This window comes from Aedes albopictus, chromosome 2 (genome assembly GCF_035046485.1).
Source record: "Aedes albopictus strain Foshan chromosome 2, AalbF5, whole genome shotgun sequence".
NCBI lineage: Eukaryota > Metazoa > Arthropoda > Insecta > Diptera > Culicidae > Aedes > Aedes albopictus.
In genome coordinates, this window is record NC_085137.1 from 80,603,001 (window position 1) to 80,617,452 (window position 14,452).

At 38.4% G+C, this 14,452-nt stretch overlaps 1 protein-coding gene across 1 annotated transcript; it reads right to left on the reverse strand.

Annotated features, from left to right (window-relative positions):
* Positions 1-285: 285 nt before the first annotated feature.
* On the reverse strand, positions 286-1,262 carry LOC134288716 (uncharacterized). Its single transcript, XM_062854420.1, has one exon. The coding sequence runs from the start codon at positions 1,174-1,176 to the stop codon at positions 286-288; it is 891 nt and encodes a 296-aa protein (XP_062710404.1). The 5' UTR covers positions 1,177-1,262.
* Positions 1,263-14,452: the final 13,190 nt, after the last annotated feature.

Below are 14,452 nucleotides of genomic sequence, written 5' to 3' on the forward strand. Positions count from 1 at the left end.
CATTTTGAGATATACAAAACAGTACTAAATTTCAGCCAAAAATATAAAAATTTTGATTCTCCACGAAACAAAAATTACAAAAATGCTCAAACTATACCCCGTCTAAAGGCGGGAATGGGTATTAGAGAGTTAACTTGACTATATTGTGGAGATTTGATAGAATAACCTAAATGAAAAGATCAACCATGCATGGAGATAGATTGATTGATTGATTTATTTATTTACGACACTTTACACCGTTATGCTGCATTCGTGTCGATAAAAAAACATCAAAACAATATAATACTAATCAATTAGCATGGCTTGTTTCTTCCTCGATCTAGTTTGATAAACCTTCCATTCCAATTCAGCGTTTTGTCCATCCTCGTTGCAAGATCGTTTTGCTAAGCTCTCTTCTCTTCTACCATTGTCCGTTTCAGTTGACAACCGTCTCTTCGCAGTCTCAGGCTCCCTTTCAGTTTCAACGGTTTCAATATCGTGCTCATCGGTATCGTTGTTCCTATTATCATCACCTTCATCGCCGCCGCCGCCGATGTCGTCGTTGTCATCGTCACTTGTGTCGGTGAGAGTCGCAACCGATGGGTGATCAACAATTTTGCATTGTTTATCACCAATGCGGTTTTGCTTTTCAGCAGAGTTGGATAGTAGTGTTGTCTTCCTTGATGATTGTGTGTTTAGTTTCGGGTACGTTACGTATGTGCTTTTACCGTTAACCACAATGCGAGAAGGTAACGTCTTCTCCAGTCTCATTCGAAGAACTCTGACGCCGTTAGGAATCCCAGGGAAGAAATTTTTCCATACATCATTTTCGATGGAGATGACTTTACCGTACTGCTGCATGTGGCGCACGATGATATCGTTCGACATTTGCGGTGAAAGGTCGTGGATCTTCACGGTGGTCGTGGGGCCATCCACGTAGACTGGGATGTAGTACGTTTTTCCTTCGTGGATGTAGTAATGTTGGAGATGATGTTGCTTTTGTAATCGTGGTGCTACGCCAGCATCATTCATCTCAATATGCACACAGTTTTTGATATTGTGTATTTGGATGTTCTTGACGTCGGCCAGGTCGAGTTTTAAGTCGTCCTTGAGGAATTCCTCAATCTGGTCCAGTACGGGTCGTCGTGGCAGGACACTAAAGTCGACGACGAGTGTGTTTTTCCTATGCGTAGACATCCTGCAAAGGCTGCAAAATTCCAACACAACAGGAACGACGGACTAAGACGTGGAGCTGTACGAAAACACTTGTGTCGCGCACGAAGAACGGTTGTCAACTGTTTGATGGAGATAGAGCATCCTGAACATTTTCAATTAATTTCCGATACACTCCGATACATCTGACGAGGAAGTTTTAGAATGCAAACTCAGTATGCATTTCCCCGGATGTGTGGATATAACATCTTTGGATAGTCACGGTCACGAGTCTCTGGTTTCGGCACGGAGTATCGTACACGCATAAAAATGAGGCTTGTTTAAAACAATCAAACGCATGGTTGAATTTCAAACTGAGCATTCACCTATTCTAAATTTGCAATTCTTTGCTCTTACTTAGAGTTAATCGATCAAAACAACCAATTCCTATCATTCCAAATAACGTTAAAAACTTTATTTTTTTCAACAAAATAAGGACCACAATGGTCTGGTGGCCATGGCCAATGTTCTCCTCATTTCAGGGACCCTCACTTAATGAATAGAGAAATTCCTAAAAAAGAAATGAGGCAAGAAAAACTGTTTCTGTCTACTGCTGAGATGTACTTCGAAACATTTATTTTTATTTACTTTTTTCAATTCAATTCACCAATACTTTACTGGAAATCCGGATGATCTCAAGAACTCGAAAGTTCTTAAAAGAATTGCAGGAATACTATTTTTGCTTCTGCCGAAAATTTTCGAAGACATTCTGAAGAATTTTACACAGAGTTTTTAAAAGAGTGTCTGGAATTACTATCGGAATTTCCAAGTATTTTTGGAATTCTATGGATTTGTTTTACGAAGCAAACTCACGACCTGTTGAAATTGATTTCCAGAATTGTGGATACTTTTTGTGGTATCTGATTATCTGGCCACAAATCCAACATTAACGCCCTCAACCGCCTAACCGAACGGCAAGTATACCTGACGACCCAACACTAGAAAATCTGAAAGCAAAAACAGCATTAATTAAACATTCAGCAGAAACAGGACACAAATTTGCTTTAGACAAAACAAGCATTCTCGACCATCATGTAAACACAAGAGCACTAGCAATTCTAGAATCATGCCACATATTTACCCACCAGACCATAAACAAACGACCCAGTCAACACACGATCGCATATGATATTGCATAGGATGCAAAAGTGGAGGCGATATAGGCACACTTTACATGCAGTCAAATGGAAGGAGGTACGCATATGGCCTCCACTTTAGCATTTTATTGAATATCATATAAGACTTTGTGTTGGCTGGGGAAGTGACACAGACAACCTTAGCCGTAAGTTTAAACTCAAAAAACAACGTAAAAAAATCATATAATAATGTTATAACATACAATTTAGGGATAAGTTGACGTTTAGAACACAAACAATTTTGACGAACGATAAGACCCCGATGACAGAAAAAAAAACGTTAGCCCATTGTGTAAGTTACACCACAATTACAATCAACAAGAATAACACACTACACTTCCAGAATCCTCAGAAAAAGGACCAATAAAGGCCCGAAACGTCGGATCAGAATAAAAAAAATAACGTTTTAGATGGTCTTCCGACTGCATAAGCCGAAAACCATTTCAACATAAGTTTTCACAGTCGTTAGCCCCCAAACTACCGTTGATACTTTTTTAAAAAGAACTCAACCAAGTCTGTCGTTCTAAATTTCTTCAGAAAAATATAGTAAAGTTCATAAGTTTTTCTTCCTGAATTGAGAATGAGTTCAATATAGTGACAATATCGTGACAAAAACCACAATTTCTTGGTGATGAAAGTTTTGGAGAAATCCTTCGAGACCTGGAGAAAATTTGAATAAGTTTCAAACAGTTTCTTTAAAGACCGGATTAAAATAAATCCGGGGTTTCCACCCTAAATTTTATGATAATTTCACAGGATATCTGTTAGAACAGGGATAGGATGCAACTCAAATTTCTTTGCACACGCAGCTACGAGACAGCCCAACAAACCAGAAGGAGAGGAGTACGTGCAATCGGTTGTGTGTTGCCCGCTTACTTTGCCGTGCGGTGGAGGTCTCCTGTCTCTCACGCTCTGTCGTATGCACTCTCTCGGTGCTTGTCTCCGTGCTTTGCACTTTGCTTGACACTACGCATGATTGGGAAAATTTCGAATCCAACGACCCATCACTTGTCAATCCTTGACAAGCTTAAACATTTTGCCGAAAACACAAACTCTCTAATTAATGGAGGCTCGACTGTATTGTTTCAACTATAATTAAAAACGACTACGCTACGCAGTCTTGAAGTTACCAAACGATGTTTTTTTACTTGCCCAACGTTTCGACACGGTGTTAGTGTCTACTTCAGGGGGAACTAAGCGACAGGAGGACCAAAAACGACCAAATTAGTGTAAGTTACCGTGACAAAATTTTGTAACGGACCAATTAGTACATGTATTAAATTCTAGTTCCTCTGAACATTGTTTGCTAATTTCAAGACTGCGTAGTTGTTTTTAATGATACTGGAAACAATACAGTCGACCCTCCACTAGAATACAACAGAACGGCAGCTTTTCAACACTCATTCTCCAATTAATTTATTAAGTGATTTTTTTTTCTGTTTGTTGACAAGCACAGTCCCAAGCACCGTGCCTTACTTTATATGCTTAGTTAGATTGGCTATTTTCGGTGAAATGATCAACAAACAACATTATTTGCGTAACGCGTTTCGGTCTACTACTCTTCGACCATCATCAGACGCCTAAAAACATTTATTTATTACAAACATTATTCACATACAAACAGACCATTCAACAAACAACACTTACATTCAATAATGAATTTCAGAAATTGCAGAAATAGCCGTGCCGTGCTCCATGCTAGAAGCAGCAAATTATGGTCCCATTTTTAACGAAGTGCATCGTGCGGTACTGTGCTCTACGGTCTCATGTATATCTGGTAAATTAGTGAAAAACAACGAAAAAACACAAACACCCAAAGCAAATCCGTCGAATGCCTGTTAGCTTCAAAAGTCAATTTCTTTTCGGTGCTCCGTTTGTAGATGAGTTTATGCTACCTTGATGCCATGACAACCTACAGCTTTTCGAGCACGACGCTCTGAAGATAAAGCGATGTACCTACTGTGTGTGAACGGTAACTGCTCCACTCAAAAGAAAAATCATGGTGCACTACGCACTCAATCAATATTTCGCTTTGAGAAGCGTGTGATTTTTCTCTTCGCACAAAAGAGCGGCAAGGCACACTTCTCTGGACTGCACCAAAATCTGCACTTTTTAAGCCGAAGTGTGAGAAATGACCAACTCTGGTCTCTCGTACAATTATGAAAGGAAAAACGGGAGACAAGCATTTGAGATTGTGAGAAGAACACGTTTTTTTCGCATCGCACTGTGCATGCCGCCAATCCCTGATTAGAAATGAAGTCAGAATTATCATCAAAGATTTTTAATGGAATTTCGCTAGAATTTCATCAACATTTGTTCAAAAATGTCGCGGCCATTTTTCTTTTTTTATTCAATCAACCTGTCAGATCATTTTTGGATATTGGTTTGATGTTCTACAACCCAGATCTTCCCAAATATTAGTTTGATCTTAAAATATCTAAAATAGATTTTATTTTGTTCTTCACCGTACTAATTTTTGATATTATTTTTGATCTTTTATCTCTTATGTCAAACAAACGAATGGCTAATTATGACCTTCAGTACTTCACTTAGTAAGATCAATATATGATTTCGTTTAGATTTTATCGTAAAATTAGCAATAAAGAAATTCCAGATTTTTAAAAACTGCTTCATGAAACGGCTGAAACAATCCTTAGAATTATTCATGAAATTAGAGACGAATTCCAAAATAAATAAACAATTTCCATAGAAAATAGAAAAACCATCCATAAAACATATATAAAAAAATGAGGGAGCGGACCTGGTGTGATGGTTAGAACACTTGACTATAACGCCAAGGACCTGGGAACGAATCCCGCTGTGAGTTGTGAGTTCTTCCTTTGGAATGAAAGTAAAGCGTGGGTCTCGAGATGAACTATCCTAGGGCTAAAAATCTTTAATACAGATAAAAAAAAATTAAAAATAAAAAAATGATCCATAGAAAGTTGTTGAGCTGTCCATAAAATATAAGAAATAATCAATAACATTTTGCAATGGAACCATACATTTTTTTTAAATGATCCATAAAATTAAGGTAGTGATCTAAAAAAAAATATGAATCCAATAAAAACATGAAAAACAAACACTGTAGTTTTGTTAAGGATTTCCTATATTTCATGAATGGTTTTCTTAATTTTATGAATCATTTCTATAACTTTATGAATAAATTCCTATGCTTATAGATCGTTTTTCTTTTTTCTATGAAATATTTTTTTTTTTTCATTGATCGTTTCTGATTTTTATCGATTATTCTAGGAATCGTTTGAGCCATTCAATGGAACAGTTAATGAAATTCTGGAATTTTTTATAGCTGAATTTTACGATAGTTCATCCAACTACACATGTCTATGTTGCCCTTTGCAGGCTTGTACCAATTTGCTGGTACGACTTGACATACTGGGAAAAACTTGAAAATTAGAAGACACCGAATGTAGATTTACCCTTCAGGAAGCGGGCTGTTTTAAAAAGTACAACACTACCAAAAAACCGCGCTCGTCGTAAACAGCGCGAGCGCGGTGCAGTTTCGGTTGCTCAATGACGCGCGTCCTGAATCGTTATTGGTAAATTGAGAGATGAAATTGTGAAAAAACCGCGTTCTTGTGGGATTGGAACCCACGACTTCGGATTTGCTAGACCGTTACCTGTTCTGTGACTTAACTGGTTGAAGCGCCAGTCTAGCGGATACGGAGTCGTGGGTTCGCATCCCACAAGAACGCAATTTTTTCACAATTTCATCTCTCAATTTCCCAATTAATCAACATTCTGTATCTTCTAGTTTTCAACTTTTTCCCAGTTTATCCCACTAGGCAACTTAAGAAAAGTGAACTGAGACGGTCTTGGTGGTCTAGTGGCTACCGCTTCTGATTCGTATGCAGATGGTCCCGGGTTCTATCCCCGGCCCGTCCTTTTCCTGCTACTTTGTATCTTCCTATCCACTTTCTCATCCTCTCTAAATATACAACTCATGTATATTCACATGTTCAAAGCCATTGCTAGAACAGAAACTGGTTGAAAAAGCCATTCCCCTTCCTTCCAACTTTCACAGCACAGTGTCAATAACGCCTACGAATTACACAATCAATGCGCCTACCGCATTATCTTCAGAGTAATTAACACATTAATCCAGCGTTTCTCAAACTATGGGTCGCGACCCACTGGTGGGTCGCGGACTACATTTAGGTGGGTCGCGAAAGATTCGGCGATATTGTAATATATGTCTTACATAACTTATGTTTAATGATATTGTTAGCAAATTTTGAAATTTCTAAAATTTCTCTTAAGAACAAACAGAGTTATTGCAAGACACTAGATCTCTCCCTATTTCTTTGTAGTTTTCATTATGAGTCTCAGTTCGAAGTATTTTGAATACTGAAACTACTGCCTGCTTTCTGAAAATGATTCTAAAATTATGAGTTTTCAATCAGAAAGTTTATGATGCTAGGGAAATTTTAGATGTTTCTCGTGTTTTTTTTTTTTTTCAGAACAAACGAATTGAAGTTGTTCTTGAAGATTGCACTCTCGTCAAATTCGCAAAATGTGAGTTCTTCTTTCGGAAGGAAAATAAAGCGTGGGTCCCGAGATGAACCAGCTCAGGGCTAAACATCTCGTTAATACAGATAAAAAAAAGCATTTTTAGATAGATTTACACGCCATGTTCAGTAGTTTGAAATTCTGAAAAAATGGAATACTAAAAATCAGTAACAACTGAATAATATGGCTGAATTTTGGTAACATTAACTTTTACAAACAGCAAACATCGATTGAAATAAAATGGAAGAAAAATTAGCGTATGAAGCATGAAATTACAAACTGCAAGAGGACTAGACTGGAACTGCATTTTCAGCCCAATCTGCTTGATCTAAAATTAATACACAAGATAACAAGATGTAAAATGCACGATTACATTTGCTTTCGTATGAAAGTAAATTTGAAAAGGTATGCATAAGCGCAAAATATGTGATATGGCATTTAAAATCTGTGAAGTTCTGTTGTGTTACATTTGCATTAGAAACCTGCCAACTTATTTCAAATTCACTTGACTACTTGAAGCTGAACGACCTAATTCTGATTAAAAAAACGCTGTAAATAATAAACTTACAACTTTTTTACATCAATTGCTACGAAATTTATGAAAGCGATAAAAAAATCAGTTGAAATTTTTAAAAATAGCTTATATTATGAGCTGGTGGGCCGCCAAATTCTGTTACAATCCTAGGTGGGTCGCAAGCTCAAAAAGTTTGAGAACCCCTGCATTAATCTTTCACCTAACGCCTGGCATCCACGCACCAATGTGTGAACCCATCGCCAATCATATTCCACCAACACTCCGACATCCGCATGAATTTGTGCAGACGTAGAGGTATATTCGGGCTGCTATGGATACAACTGACTGCAAACATCACTTCCTTCCCGTTCCCCACATTGACCAGCAACTTGACGTCACAGGCACCATTGTCTCCTAGAAATAGAAGATCGCCAACACTCACACACTGAAGGTGCTTGCTTGTCCCCGGCAGATTTTTCATTGGTCCCTTGTGTGAGTGTAGCTGGTCTGGCGATACTGGAGTCACGGCATTCACGGGTGTCCAATCAAGCTCGAGCTAAGCAACTTTTGAAAAGTGACCTGCTTAGTACCTCGAAATTTGTTAAATACGAACAATTAAAACAAATGAAAATTTGGTCAACCAGATTTTAAGAAACCGTGATTTCAAAAACACATTTTTTAAAGATTCGCGCTATGCCATGTCTCTTTGGATGTTGCACACTACAATTGGCTGTAACTTTCACTTTTAGTGATCTTTATAAAATTTGGAATTTATTTGTCTCAGCCGATACACTCAGAATAAGCACTCAACAAATTATCACCCTCTAGATACAGGGGATGGCCAAAATGTTTGGGATAGGCAACTTTTTTTCTCTCACAAAAAAGTTCAACATGCTATAACTTTTGATAGAGTGCATCAAAAAATCTCAAATTTTGACTGTTTGTCAACCTATTATATGTGCATCTTTGGTACAAATTTGGACTCGATTGAATAAACTTTCTCAAAGTTCAAACCGTTCCGGTAAAACATTTTTTTTAGACAACTCATTTTTGAGCTGTCATATCTCGGAAACCAGTGAACCGAATTGAATGAAATTTTGAACCTACACTATCAATATACAAATGCTTCACAAAATATTAAAACATAGATACTTTTTTAACGTTGAATAAAGTTATCATGGATTGACACTTTTTAGATTTTTCTCGAAAATATGTATTTTTTTTACGTCAATGTCAACAAATTTTAGTGTTGATATCTAAAGATTTTCCACTTCTGTTCTCAAGTTTTCATTAATCAGATATATTAGAGCCTATTTAGAATAAAGGATGAACACATTTAGTCATTTTTGTGTGGTATCGTAAATTAGACTTATTTTCCTCTATATGGGTAAAAATTTCAACCCGGTATAACTTAATTCGCCGTGAGAAAATATTACATTTTATAACGCTGTATTAAGTATCAATATATTGTTGATAAACGTTAAGAAATTCATTCAATTCGGTTCACTGGTTTCCGAGATATGACAGCTCAAAAATTAGTTGTCCAAATAATAGTGTTTTACACGAACGGTTCTAACTGCGCGAAAAAATATTCTATCGAGCCCAAATTTGTATCAATGATGCACATATAACAGGTTGGTAAACAGTCAAAATTTCAGATTTGTTTATGCACTCTATGAAAGGTTACAGCATGTTCATTTTTTTGTGGGTGAAAAAATGTTGCCTATCCCAAACATTTTGGCCACCCCCTGTATGTAGCACCTGAAAATGTTAAGTTTATTTTAATTGATTTTGATTTGTCTTTATTAGAGAGACTTTCAGCCCTTGGCTGGTTCGTCTCTTTATTTTAATTGAGCACTGTACAAACTAAGGTACACACATTGACCGGGCTTTTTAGTAAAATAAAATAAGCTTAGAGAAAAGAGTTTCAAACTATTTTTGTTATTGATTGTTGGCTCAATTACATCCACAAAGTTTCTGATGCATAATCAAAATAAAGTGCCTCCACTGGGGAGAATGACATGCAATGACTTTTTAAAAATCCAACAACACACAAAATCACAACATTCGTTCGTCAACAAAGTTACTGCCTTCTATGCCATTGATAAGGAAAACCTCACTTTTATTGTCCCAGCGCGTCTCATTTTCATAATTCCACTTTTCAATCAGAACGCTCAGCAAATATCAACATCGAAGCCAAAAAACCTCCACCTCCATCGACTGCCACGCCAAGTCAACATGGCAATCAACCAAGGTCTCCGCCACCACCAGCACCACCGTTTTCATATCAATAATGGTTACATTGACCACGACGTTTGACCCGGCCGTCCTAGTTCACCATGGTAGGACAAAAAAAAGTGGAAAAAATGATAATAAAAAACATACAAAATCAGCAAAACGACGACGACAGGTTAGGGCTGCTGGCGGCTGCCCTAAAAATAGCAACCGTCGAACAAAAAAACCATTTGAGTGGAATTTTGCCTTTTCAGCATCTTTGAATTGGTGGTCAGTAGCGGTTCGTAGGACACAACCAGGTTATAATGCTCGATGCAGGACTAATGGGGGAAAGTGCACCAAAATAGCATATAGACGGATTTTGCGCCAACTCGAACAAATGTTGGCAGCACCCTCTCAGATTACAATGAAACTTTCTGGGTGTGTAGACCTTGAGCAGATAAGCCACTTTGCATACTTAGTTTCTTCAAAAATTATCTAGACTACCTTTTGAAAAGGGCTAAACTTTTTTTACCGATTTTTTTTTTCAAATGTTTTTAATTAATCACTTTCAAAATAAAAAATGACTACTCCTACAAGAAAGTGTTGTATGGGTGATTGTCACTAAATAGACGTAATCACGTTCAAATGTATGCGTGCCTTTTTTGTAGATGTAGTTGTGAAACTGCGAGGAAAATATTTGCACTCTTGCCCCGGACGTTAGTTTTATCATTATTTACCCGTTTTACCCAATTCGATTGGGTAATATTTGCATATGCAATCTGAATAGCCTTTCAATCGGCGTGCACTTTTGTGTGAGGAAAAATTTGTGCTAGTGTTCGTGTGTTGAAATGTCACTTATCTCTATACGTCAAGTTTCAAGAAAAAAATATTGAAAAAAATCCAAATTGAGCCCTACACTGAAAAAAAAATCGTTTTTAAAAATTCAATTTACAAAAAAACGCCATCTTCGATTTCGATGAAATTTTGTCTCCAGATAGGTAAATATGTTCCCTACCAACCGTCCATACACTACAAGATGGGCACTTTTAAGGAAAAAAAGTTTTTCTGACAAAAACTTTTTCATGTCCAAATGATTTTTTTTCAGTGTCTTTTGTTATCAAAAACTAAACCAGTGAAAGTCGTTATCAACTCAGAATCCAATGAAACACAATTTGTTAGGAGATTATGTCTCATTTATTCAAGGAGATTTTGTCTTATTCATTTAACACATTAGAAAAAAATCGGTAAAAAAAAATTTTAGCCCTTTTCAAAAGATAGCCTAGATAATTTTTTAAGAAACTAAGTATGCAAAGTGGCTTATCTAGTCACGGTCTATACAACCAGAAAGTTTCATTGTAATCTGAGAGGGTGCTGCCAACTCCGAATACGATTTGGGGCGAGATTCGTCTATATTTTGAATGTTAATCGAGTGGTTTTAAGTATTTGAAGCATTTTTGTATATTTTTGTTTGTTAATGCAGCCATGAGTTTAAATTTTCAAGAACAACCAACTTTTGAAAACTCTGTAAATCGAATTTTGGTTATCGAAATATCATTGAATTTGGAACTTGTAATTGGAAATCCAATGATATTTCACGCAAGAATTCATGTTTTTTTTTTTGTTATTTTTAGAAGTAGATTTTGAATCCATAATTACAAACACGAATGTGGATCGAATGATTTTCATTTCCACTTTTCTCTTCATTTTCTTTTATTGTTCTTTTTTCCTTGGGGTAATGTTCTCAGCTATATGAGTTCAAATTTGTATATTTGTTAGTCTATAGACGAAAAAACAACAAAAAAGGGTCATTTTCAACCACTTCCCTGGCTGTCAACCGCCATGGCAAACATCCCAATTTTGTGAATTTCCTTTGTGGGTTTCCCACTATTTTCCTTTTGTAAGTATCCCCCGCATCGGAAACCCGTGCAGCCAGCAGAGGGAAACCCATTCTTCATTCTGACGCCACCACCAGTCACTCCGGGCTTTCGATAGCTCGGGAGTTTGCTCGTTGCGTTCGTTGGTATGGTGTCAATTGATTTGCTCGCAGCTAAAGGAATACCAGTCTATTGAAAAATAACATTTCTTTCAAGTGAGGGTTCGGAGCGTAAAAAAGTGACATTGCAGGTTTAATATAACATAAAACTTTTTCAATTTAAAGTGATGGGTATTCGCAGCTGAGATGTGTTGTTGGAGCTTTCTATGTTTGGTATGACTCTAAAGTGTTGGGTACGCTATGACCTCGGCACAGATTTGCTCTCTATTACAAATATGTTTGCAATATTTTGTGAAAATATTGAAAAAGCAAACAAATGATTGGAAAGATTGGATGGGTACAGTTCAAACGAATGAAATGAAGTACCTTGTATATTAGTTTTAAACCGATGTTTGTTTGAAACAACTGACATGCTGGGTGAATAAACAACAAGTCATAATTTATTCAAATTCCCCAACACCACTGCTGCTTATAGTAAATAAGAGCTTTTCGTAAATTTTGTCTACCACCAAAGAGCAAACCTCATTTAATTGAAACTATTCAGTCATGTTGAGCCACATTGATTGTTTTTCAACCTTCCCGTCCATAATACCCAAACCCTATCGCACCTATCGATACCCAACAATCGAAACAGCAGAGCAGCGGTATGCTGTACTATTAAAACAATTAACAGATAATCCAGGTGATGCTTTAATTTCCATTTCCCATTCAATTTCGCCACTGCCGACGACATCAGAATCAGAAACCACGCTGCCGCCATTCAAAGCCGCCAAACGTCACACCCGGAATGCGATACTGCGCTCGTTTCGCCAACAAACTGGATACGTGATGTTTGCTTTTAATTACAACTGAAACAGGCCATACGGTGTAAAATTGGACTGAATTTGGTGTTTTGAGCTTCTGTGGGCAAATTGTGTATACAGCAGGGGCAGGGAAGCAGTATATTTCATTTTGGGATGGTGGATCACTATCAGTAACTATTTAATTTCAACCAAGTTTGACCAATGCAATGGATGCATTCGCATTATCATCATTTTTATTGCTAAGGAATACCTGGAGGAATCCCTGGAGAAATTCCTGATGGAATCCCCAGAGGAATACCTCGAGAAATCCCTGAAGGAATTCCTGGAGGAATTCCTGGAAGAATCCCTGGAGGAATCACTGGAGGAATTGCTGGAGGAATCCCTGGAGGAATCCCTGGTGGAGTTCCTGGAGGAGTTCCTGGACGAATCCCTGGAGGAATTCCTGGAGGAATCCCTGGAGGAATCACTGGAGGAATTCCTGGAGGAATCCCTGGAGGAATTCCTGGAAGAATCCCTGGAGGAATTCCTGGAGGAATCCCTGGAGGAATTCCTGGAGGAATCCCTGGAGGAATTCCTGGAGGAATCCCTGGAGGAATTCCTGGAGGAATCCCTGGAGGAATCCCTGGAGGAATTCCTGGAGGAATCCCTGGAGGAATTCCTGGAGGAATCCCTGGAGGAATTCCTGGAGGAATCCCTGGAGGAATTCCTGGAGGAATCCCTGGAGGAATTCCTGGAGGAATCCCTGGAGGAATTTCTGGAGGAATCCCTGGAGTAATTTCTGGAGGAATTCCTGGAGGAATTCCTGGAGGAATTCCTGGAGGAATTTCTGGAGGAATTCCTGGAGGAATTTCTGGAGGAATTCCTGGAGGAATTTCTGGAGGAATCCCTGGAAGAATTCCTGGAGAAATCCCTGGAGGGATTCCTGGAGGAATCTCTGGAGGAATTCCTGGAGGAATTCCAGGAGGAATCTCTGAAGGAATTCTAGGAGGAATCTCTGAAGGAATTCCAGGAGGAATCTCTGATGGAATTCCTGGAAGAATCTCTTAAGGAACTCCTGGAGGGATCTCTTGAGGAATTTCTGAAGAAATACCAGGGGGAATCTCTGAAGGAATTGCTGGAAGAATCCCTGAAGGAATTCCTGGAGGAATCCCTGGAGGAATTCCTGGAGGAATCTCTGAAAGAATTCCTGGAGGAGTCTCTGATGGATTTTCTGGATGAATCTCCGAAGGAAATCCTGGAGGAATCTCTGAAGGAATTCCTGGGGGAATCCCTCAAGGAATTCCTGGAGGAATACCTGCAGAAACTCTTGGAAGGAATACTTTGGAGGAATCATTGCAGAAATCCCTGGCGAAACCTATGGATGAATCCCTGGAGGAATTCCTGAAGGAATTCCCTGAGGAATTTCTGAAGGAATTCCTGGGGGAATCTCTAGAGGAATTCCTGGAGGAATCTCTGAAGGAAATCCTGGAGGAATCTCTGAAGGAATTCCTGGAGGAATCCCTGCAGAAACTCTTGGAAGGAATTCTTTGGAGGAATCCTTGCAGAAATCCCTGGCGAAACCTATGGATGAATCCCTGGAGGAATTCCTGAAGGAATTCCCTGAGGAATCTCTGAAGGAATTCCTGGAGGTATTCCTGTAGAAATACCTGCAGAAACTCTTAGAAGGAATACTTTGGAGGAATCATTGCAGAAATCCCTGGCGAAACCTATGGATGAATCCCTGGAGGAATTCCTGAAGGAATTCCCTGAGGAATCTCTGAAGGAATTCCTGGGGGAATCTCTAGAGGAATTCCTGGAGGAATCTCTGAAGGAAATCCTGGAGGAATCTCTGAAGGAATTCCTGGAGGAATCCCTGCAGAAACTCTTGGAAGGAATTCTTTGGAGGAATCCTTGCAGAAATCCCTGGCGAAACCTATGGATGAATCCCTGAAGGGAATTCTGGAGGAATCCCTGAAGGAATTTCTATGCGAATCTTGTTGTCTGAGCTCTTTGTTAATACTCATTGAACATTGAGCTAAGAATAAGTTTTGTCCCAGTTGGGTCGTCTTTCCAAGAAGAAAAAGATGAT

Bases quoted from the DNA above. Each gene is read 5' to 3' on its own strand.
- LOC134288716 (XM_062854420.1), bottom strand. From the start codon at position 1,176: ATGTCTACGCATAGGAAAAACACACTCGTCGTCGACTTTAGTGTCCTG.